At 42.9% G+C, this 9,553-nt stretch overlaps 1 protein-coding gene across 6 annotated transcripts in view; it reads left to right on the top strand.

The window, feature by feature from the left end:
- Window positions 1-8,777: 8,777 nt before the first annotated feature.
- Window positions 8,778-9,553, top strand: part of PAXIP1 (PAX interacting protein 1) — a 74,098-nt gene continuing 73,322 nt past the window's right edge. For 3 of the 6 annotated variants that reach the window (XM_071215369.1, XM_071215371.1, XM_058297594.2), the window contains exon 1: window positions 8,914-9,185. In XM_071215369.1, the coding sequence (XP_071071470.1) occupies window positions 9,105-9,185 (81 nt within the window). In that variant the 5' untranslated portion in view covers window positions 8,914-9,104. Of the gene's footprint in view, window positions 8,838-8,913; window positions 9,186-9,553 lie in introns of those variants that run through there. The other 3 variants (XR_009185920.2, XM_071215370.1, XR_009185919.2) reach the window with 2 other exon arrangements.

The raw sequence follows: 9,553 nt of genomic DNA, 5'->3' as shown, positions 1-9,553 counted from the left end.
CCTTGTGAGAAGTGAGAGGTCGGGGCAGGAAGGAAAAGTTTTCCTCCACAGGTCTACCATAGGGTCCCTTGTGATCAAGAATGACTTTACAGGTTAACTCTTCAGAACTCTGCATTGTCCTTTTGAGTACAGAGCAGGCTCCCATAGGCCCTTTGTTGCTATATACCCCTGAGATTTTGGAGTTGTTTGTTGCAGCAACTTAACTTGGTTAAAGGTGACTGAAAAATGAAAGTGGACTAATGGGAAAAGTCCTCAAACCCCAGGTAGGGAGCCCTCCCAATATCTACTCAAAGGAATTTCCTTATTGCTATGTACCTGTGACTGTTGTGTGCCTCCCATTCTTCCCTGTTTCTAAATGGGAATGTTTCTCTCGTCTGTTGTATGCTGATGAAATGGGGGCAGTAACTAATAGGTTACTAGATTGACAGGAACCACAGCTGACATTGCTGTTGCAATTTTCCTGAGATCCTGGACTTTCAGCCTGATGCTGAGATTGGAATTTTTAAGGTTTCTTCTCTGGGGAAGGGGCTAAGTGTATTTTGAGTACAGAAGGGTTGGAAGCTTTCATTGGTGACCAAGAGGCAAGACTGTGCAAGATTGTGTACTTCTCAATTGCTTGCTGTCTTCCCCATAAGAGGATGACATATCCCTGCCCACTGCACTATGACTTGCAGAGCCTTCCTGTGAGAAGAATATATTCACTGCTGCATTGACATAAGCCTTGGCAATGAGACTTACCTTGGCAAACGGAATGTGAGTGAAGTCCAAAGAGAAGTTTTATGAGCCATTACGTGGTGCTACCATCATTGTTTCCCTTTGGTCACTAGAACTGCATGTTCTTTCTGCCTAGAAAAAAAAAAGGTATATCGAGCAGAGTTATAGCTGTCCTGCAGTCAACATGAGTTTGAAGTAAACTTCATGGTAAACCACTGAAATTAGGGAGTAAAAGCTGACCAACAGACCTAACTTAGATCCAAATGACCACTGGATTTGTGATATGAATAAAAAACAGGTTCAAGTAAAGTGAGGAATTGAAATAATTTTATCTCAATGGAGTCATCATGCAGCTCTTGGGCACTAAAAGTCAGTGGCAAATTCTGGTGCTACTCTAAAACTGTAATTTCCCCAAAAATGAATTTTCAGTAGGGCATAGTATACTATTTAGCTTAAATCAATTCCAAACATGTTCTAACATTTTAATTTTTAGCTTCATTTTGGCTACCTGTGGACAGAGTTGCTATATAGTGCATTATGGCAACACAGGCTCAGGCATGACAGAGGTTCCCAGCTAATAACTGCTTTATTGTTTGGACAGCACAAAGGGTCCAAAAGAGTAGAGGAAAGTATACACCTTGACTGTTGTCCTGGGGAGGCCAACTGTTTAGGTCAGTGTCAGTGGAATACAGCTCTGCATGCCTCTCTTCATGCTGGAGATGAGGGACACCTGCACTGACGGAGCACTGAGCTTTTATATACTCCAGGGGGGAGGTGGATCTGCCAATGAGCAACGTTTGTGCCCTGGAAAGTAGCTGGGGCTGATTAAGATTTAACAGCTCCCCTGGCAACCTATGGTGTCTTGTGAAATAGAAACATACCAAACATATGGATATGAACAAGCACAAATGGACAAGCACATACAAAACATCTGCACAGAAACTAGAAAGAGGGAAAAGGAGGGAGATCAGTGAAGGCTGGGAGACGGCCACTGAGTGTGTCCTTGACTTCCTCAATACCACCCCATTGTTCCTTAGCAAAATGTGCTTATACAAATATTCTTCATTTTACCCAATTGTTAAACTATAAAAGTTGTGGGCATATTGCATACTTACAAATGTATGCTCTTAAAGTAGAAGTTCTCTACCCTGCCTATTTATCAAGATGGTGTATGTTTTTTAAAAAATGTGGAAGACTGATTGATGTCCAGACTTTAGAGATGCTGAGTTAAGCAGTTCATTCCCATAGCCAGCCTGTCACAAAGTATTTAACATTTGTCAGTAAGCTATTTTCTTTTCTCTATCACTACATTTTAGTTTTCTGGGCTGCTATGACAAATACCACACAGTGGGCTGGCTTCAACAATGGGATTTCATTGGCTCATGATTTTGAGGTTAGAAGCCCAAAATTGAGGCTCAGTAAGGCAATGTTTTTCCCCCCAAAGCTTGTAACATTCTGATGCTGGTTTGCCAGCAATCCTTGTGGTTCTTTGACTTGTATCCTTGCCTTGTGCCACATGGCTATGTCCTCTCCTTTCTCATCTCAGTTTGCATTGACTTCTGTCTTCTGGCCCCTCCCCATGGCTTTCTCTCTCTGTCTGAATTTCTTCTGCTTAATCTAGATTAAGGTCCAACCTCATTCTCTTGGGCCACCCTTGTTAAAATAACATCTTCAAGAGATCCTATTTACAATGGGTTCATACTCACAGGAATATTGAGCAAGACCAAGAACCTGTCTAAATTAGGGGATATAGTTCAATCTACCACAACATAGCTTCAGGATTATCCTCTGTCTCAAATAAACAAAACACTCTGGTTGGGATTCAAGGATCTCATGTACTGGACCTAGAAATATTTTGTATTATTTCCCATTTTTACCTTATATCAAGTCATCAGTTATCTATTATCTAATATGTACAATCTTTTATTCAGCAAATACCAGGATTTTTCCCTCCCCACTTTACAGCATTGTGATTTCCTCCCCTCCCTTCAAGAACTACTCCTTTCATATCAAATCCTGACATTTTCCCTAATTTTTTTTTTATTTCTCTCCCCTTCCCCGCACTCCCCCCTCCCCTGTTGTCTGTTCTCTGTGTCCATTCGCCGTGTCTTCTTCTGTGTCCACCTGTATACTTGTCAGCAGCACCTGGACTCCGTGTCTCTTTTTTGTTGTTGTTGCGTCATCTTGCTGTGTTAAGCTCTCCATGTGTGCGGTGCCATTCCTGGGCAGGCTGCACTTTTTCGTGCTGGGCGACTCTCCTTATGGAGCACACTCCTTGCGCGTGGGGCTCCCCTATGCGGGGGACACCCGTGTGGCACGGCACTCCTTGCGCGCATCAGCACTGGACGTGGGCCATCTTCACCACGCGGTTCAGGAGGCCCTAGTTTTGAACCCTGGACCTCCGTGAGGTAGGCAGACACCCTGTTGGGCCAAAGTGCCTTTTATCCAAATCTCTGCTGCAGTTATGATTAATTTCCCTAGCGTTAGGCTTGTGTGTCCAAGTATTTGCCAGTTTTTGAGACAAGGCAAAATATTATAAAAATTAAGAAAAAAAATTTCTGAGTAGCCCTAACAGGTATTCACATCTATTATATCAGAGTGTCAACAGGAAGTAGCTCATAAAAAATTAGGATCATCTGAGATTTAATTATAAAGGGATTGATTTCAGAGGTATAGGCAGGATGTATGGAAAGAAAAGGAACCTGGGGCGAGAGCAGAGAAGACCTCACCATCCTAAACCCAAAACGGTGAGAGGAAGGAAAGTTTTACCAGAACCTGGAAGGAGGGGATCCTATGGAACAGGTTACCTTGCGGAATGCAAAGTAGGAAGTCTGGAAACTAGGAACCTGGAAAATAAATACCTAAATCCCATATTTCTCAATTCTCCCACTACTCAACTTTCTGCTGGGGATTTCACATCGACCAAATTCACCTGGAAGCCAGAGAGCAAGGGAGTCTGTGATACAATCCAATCAGTTCAGTTTCCTGGGACAGAGAACAATTTGGGAGAAGGATGGAGTATAGATCTGAAGGTCAGGAGTGGGACAAATGGAAGTTAACCAGCATATCCATTAATAGGTTTTCAATAAATAACCTGATTGCATAAATGTACAAGTGTTTGCTTTTAAAAAATAGTTCTATGAATCCTTCTCATATAAAACCAATAATCCCAAATTCAACAAATTAAGCACCTATGTGAAGCATGTTTTTTTTCCCGAAATTATCAGTAAGAATTTTTTGCTTCATGCTATATTACACCCTCTAATTTTAATTTGAGATTTAGAGGAATTTTTAAAAAAGTGAAAATGGTAGAAATTAGCCAAATTCACCAGTCCCATTTCCTTTTTCTAGATACACAGGAAGACTACATTTTCCAACCTCACTAGCAGCTTAGGTTGGGGTAGTGAGACTAGGTTCTGGCCAAAGGAAATCATGGGAGGTGAAGTATGCTACTTCTAGACCTGGCCAAAGAACTTCCTGCATGATATTCGAAATGCTCTTTCCCTTCCCTCCCTCCCCCCATAGTTGGCAGTAAAAGGCTTTGACATAGCAAAGCCACGTGATTGATAGCAGATGTCCTGAGTCACCATTTGGAGGAAAGTTATTTGAACAAGCCACCCAGGAGTTGTGTGCAAGAAACTTTAAATATCTTAAGCCACTGAAATGTTGTTCATTATCACAATATAATCTAAGCTGGGGTTCTCAATAGCAGGGTTTGACAGGTTGTGCAGGGTTTATTGTGGGGAGCTGTCCTGTGCATTGCAGGAGGTTTAGCAGCTCCCTGGTCTCTATCCGTTAGATACCAGTAGCATATCTCCCACGCCACCCCCACCTCCCCCACTGTGATAACCAAATGTGTCCAGATAATGCCAAATGCCCCCTGGAGGACAAAATTGCCTCCTCCTAGACAAATACACTAACTGTGTGCTAGACACCCTTTACAGAGCTGTGGGAGATAGGTATTCAAAGTGGCTTCCAACCTGAAAGCATGGAACACTATAGTACATTATACTATATTCCCATTTTAAGATGAGAGCATCGTTATAGCATTGTTGTAATTGTTAATTCAGAAACAACAAATGCACAAGACAGGATTAAATAATTTATGGTACACTCAACTAATGGAGTTATTAGATATCCATTAAATCATGTAGATTTATATTTATCAGCACAGCACATTCTTGATTTTTTTAAAAGTGCCATCAGAAGAGTATGTATATACATATATGTTTTTAAAGGTTTATTTTATTTCTCTCTACCTTCTCATTGTTTGCACCTGCTATTTCCGTTCGTTGTGTGTTTATCTTCTTTTTAGGAGACACCGGGAATTGACCCTGGAACCTCCTGTGTGGGAGGGAGGCACCTAATCACTTGAGCCACCTCTACTCTCTTACAGTATTTTTTTTAAAGGGAAAAAATAATTTATATGGGACAATGTCTTGAAAGATTTCAATAGTGGTTGCTTCTGCGCATATGATTTGGGGTGATTGACATCTTTTTCCTTGTATTTATTAGCTTCTCTTCATTGAATACCTAGAAAACTATTGGTGGTCCACTGCTCCCCATGGGTAAGGATATAATTCAATCTTTCCACTATGAAACAATACCTTCTGGGGTTCCAGTTTTTCCTGATCTCAATCCCTGGCTTGTTTGTGCCTGTAACTCAGTTATTTTTTATCGCTTTTCATGGGAAGGTTACATGTAATTTATAAGTTCAAACTAAAGGTTTACTAAGCATTTGGTAATATCTAACTTTAAAGGCTATGCTTAGCTAAACTGAACAGAACATGACAAGAGAACAAGATTGAAGAGTCCTGTATGATATAGAGATGCGTTTTTTATAGTCATTTGAAAATACTTATCTAAGTAACTGTTTCAAATTTCTACCAGTAAGCACAATTTGAGTTAAATATTCCAAATCCTACTTTTGCTTTATCGTTCACATTTTTTATTTTCTCTAGCTTGGGTTATCTCATTTTGCAAAACAGAAAATGAGAAATGTATTATTAGTGTCGGCATTAAGCAGGCTGCTTATTTTCTGTAATTTATTGACAAAATGGACATTTAGAACTTAGGAGAATTCTCAAGATATTAATTTTCAGTGTCATATTTGGGGGACAGTGCATGCATGGAAGTTGTTGGGGAAAAAAAGCAAAGCTTCTATTGAATGAACCAATAAGGTTGTTACCTTAAAATGGGTCATATTTTATGTCACAAGGCAACTATAAGAGTTATCTATTTAACAATGAATAAAGCACAGCAGACTCAACATGGTACTTTTCCTATAACTTTGAATGTGGACTTATTATAGAGACTGACCATTTTTGAAGATAGTTGGAGTTTTTTTTTTAAATTGAATTGTCATCTTCAAGTCCTTTTGCAGGTGGGTTATTCATGAGTTCAGGATGTTCAGTTTCATAGACTTCCTCAGAACATCTGCATTCTAGATGAAATTAGATTTCATCTGCAGATTTTTTTTTTTCATTGTTAAATGCTTTTTGTCAGATACTGACTCAGGTTTTTCCTAATGCTGGTGGTATAAGACTGACATGTGTGTATGACACTGACCTTGCCAGTTCACATGTATTATACGTTATTATAATAAAATCCAACAGATTGATGAGATTATTATCAAATTTACTGTTCCCACAATTTGTCTAATCGAATATCCAAAGTCCCAGTAGGATAAACTGGTCCTGCTGAGTGTTACAAGTTTCTTTTTTAACTTATCATATAAAATACCTGGTAGAGGTATGCTTTAAGTCTTTTAGCATAAAAGCTAAACAATTTTCCTCACACAGGTCAATAAAAGGGCACACTAATTGTCATTCTGTATTTGAAACAATTTATTACTGACATTTTCTTAACATTAAACTTTAAATCTTATAAGGGCCAATATCGAATATATTCTTGGGTACTCAAAAGTTTCCTGAGGGATGTGATAAAAGTCTAAGGATGAACTATAAACTCTTAGTTATTCATGCAGGCAAGCAATCAGTTACGTTAGTCTTACAATAGGGGTGTTTCAGGTTGTTCAAAAACTAGAAAAAGAAACAATAGAAAACAAGATAGAATGATAAAACATTAAATATATCGAAAAGGTTTAATATGTGCAGTTAACTTTCTGCCCATATTAAAGTTATACACATGCTAATTTAAAGACAATCAAAGCTCCATTCACCTGAATAACAAGGTGAACTCATACCAACTTTTATTTTCAGAACTTTTTAATACACAAAAATGAGGAAAAGGCCAATTTAAATAAGCCTCAAAAATGAATCAATCTGTTATATTAGGCTACTATAGAGTCATTTTTAAAGGGTTCCCCTTTTTTTTCTACCCATTTTCACTAACATTTACTTAAAAATGGTCTATCTGCTTAACAGCGGATAATGACTTGATATGCAGGGAAAAAACTGTGGGCCTAATTTATATTCCTTTAACAAACCAATTTTCAAAAAATTTAGGATTATATAAAATTCTGATTATCCACAAGGAACTTCGAGTGTATGATTTGCTCTGAGTTTGGAAAAAAAGTTGTGTAAGGTTGCAGTTACTATCATGGCATGGTTTCTTCTCTCAGTTTTCTATCACCGTGTTATGGGAAGGTGAACCTGAAGTCATTGTTGTGTTTTGTGATTGCCAAAAGGGAAAGGGAGACCAAATATAAGTTAAAGCTTGACAAATTAAAACCACCATGATCAAATATTAAACTCATCAAATGTTTTGCTTTATGAACATGTCTTTTCAAAGCCAGTTGAAATTATAGAAGTACGGTTTGTATTCTAGAATACTCCTCAGGGAGACAACTATGTCACAAAAGACAATCCTTAGACTGCATTTAGAATGTCACAATACAGAAAAACGAAGTTATTACTAAGTTGTAATGCATTCTAAACTATGACTGGGAGTTTAGAATCTAGGAGAATATATTTTACTCGAACAAGCAATGTCCCCTGGAAAGAGCTGACTCTTAAATATCTGAGTGGTTGAGAATATCGGAGTGGAAAAATGAGGGCAGTGTAGTTTATCTGCATGCACAGTGCATCCTGAGCTAAACCCGGAAGAAATGAGCTAATCTCAGGGAAACTGAATTATTCCTTAGTAAGCCTCTGTGTTTTTCAAGACCTTTGACACAAGTTCAGAGTTCTCAAATCACCCAACTCTTCTTTTAAAAAACGATTTTTTAAAAAGTTAGCTTTTCATCTTTCCCATTGGTGGACCCGGATCAAACGTACCCACCCAGTGTCAATAAAACTGCATAGGAAAGGGGCTATTTAACCAAGCCACGACACATCGTCCAAAAGGAAAATGGGCTCAGCAGGCAAACCACAGGTGGCGTCCGCCAACTTCTGTTCTCGCCGAAAACACTCGGGTCACTTCCTGTAGGAAAGTCATGAGAGACTTGATGCTCTTTTTAATTGAGGACGAGATAGCTCCTCCTTGCGCGCTTCTTTCCAGTTTTTGTTTTGTTTTGTTTTCCGGTCGCACAAGAACCTCTTAAATCCGGAAATGTCTGAAACGGGTTCCAGTGCGGGTTTAAATCGCGGGACCACGCACCTTCTCGGGCCGGAGGCGTTCGGAGATGTTCTGTGGCCTTACCTCCACCCAAGAGGGATCAAGGTCATCATTAGCAGCCGGCCACAGCTCCCGCCGCCGCACCGCTCTAGCTTCGAATCGGCGAAATTCAATGCTATTTTGCCAGCGGCACAGGGGCTTCCAAAACCACAGCGGTCACCTGGAAGAGGGCAGGTCACTCATACAGTCAACCCCGCAAGCCCCAGCCCCACTAGCCCAGATATTGGCGCTGAGCCGGCGCCCCGCCCCTTCCGCTCCGCGCACGCGCCGCCCCCACCGAGAGGCAGCGTGTGTTGATGGGAGGGTTTCCCTGCTCCCCTCTTTCCCTGGGATCCGCTCATTCTTACACCACCAAGGGGGTGGCGGGCTTCCCTAAGTCCCCGACGCCCCCCGGGTTAGAGAGCAGGAGCTGCAGATCTCCGGTCCTCAAAGAGGCATATGTAATGAAAGTTCCTCTGGGGTCACGGACTGGAGAGGAACCGCTGGTTGGCGCTGGCTGCCAGACACCCTCTTCGTGGGTCCCCCTTGGTGTCCGGAGAGGAATGGTGCGTCCCGCAGGGCGCGCGCTGCTCCCGCGCTTTGGCCGTTCAGAGAGGGAGGGGGGAAAGAGGAGGAGGGAGGGGGGGACCGGACCCCAATTCGTAAAGACTCCGCCAGGACCGGACTAGCCGGGCCGTTTAGGGGGGGGAGAGCGAGCGCGCAGCGCGCCGGCCAAAGTGGGCCTCGCTGGGGGGTGGGGGGTGGGTGGGGTTGGGGTGGGTGCCATCGTGGATTCTTCCGGATCTAGGGAAACCAGCGGAGCAGCCGGGATCATGTCGGACCAGGAGTTGAAAGTTCCTGAGGAAATGTTCAAAGAGGTCAAATATTACGCGGTGGGAGACATCGATCCCAAGGTACCGCAACCGCTTCCTCCTCTCTCCTCTCCCTCCGTCTCTCCCGTACTCCTCGCTTCCCGACACAGGCGCACACTCCCTGGGCTTGTAATGCAGGAGCCCCCTCCTTAACACCTCCGCCGCCGCCTCCTTCCTCCCCCGCCGCCGCGCCCCCGTCCCCGCCGCAGCGCCGCCGAGGTGGCCCGCGCCGGCCAGGCTGCGCGGGCAGGGGCAGGGACGGCTGCGCTCGCGCGGCCTCGCGCCGGCGCAGGGGGCCCGGGCGGCTGACGGAGGAGGCGCGAGGGCCGGGCTCGCGCCTGCTCCGCGCCCGCGGGCTGCTGGCCGGCCGGGCGGGGGCGCGTGGCCACTGCTGGGCTCCCGCGCTGTCC

The sequence above is a fragment of the Dasypus novemcinctus genome, chromosome 5 (assembly GCF_030445035.2).
Source record: "Dasypus novemcinctus isolate mDasNov1 chromosome 5, mDasNov1.1.hap2, whole genome shotgun sequence".
NCBI lineage: Eukaryota > Metazoa > Chordata > Mammalia > Cingulata > Dasypodidae > Dasypus > Dasypus novemcinctus.
The sequence above is the reverse complement of the archived record's forward strand: the minus strand, read 5'-3'. Positions and strand labels throughout refer to the sequence as shown.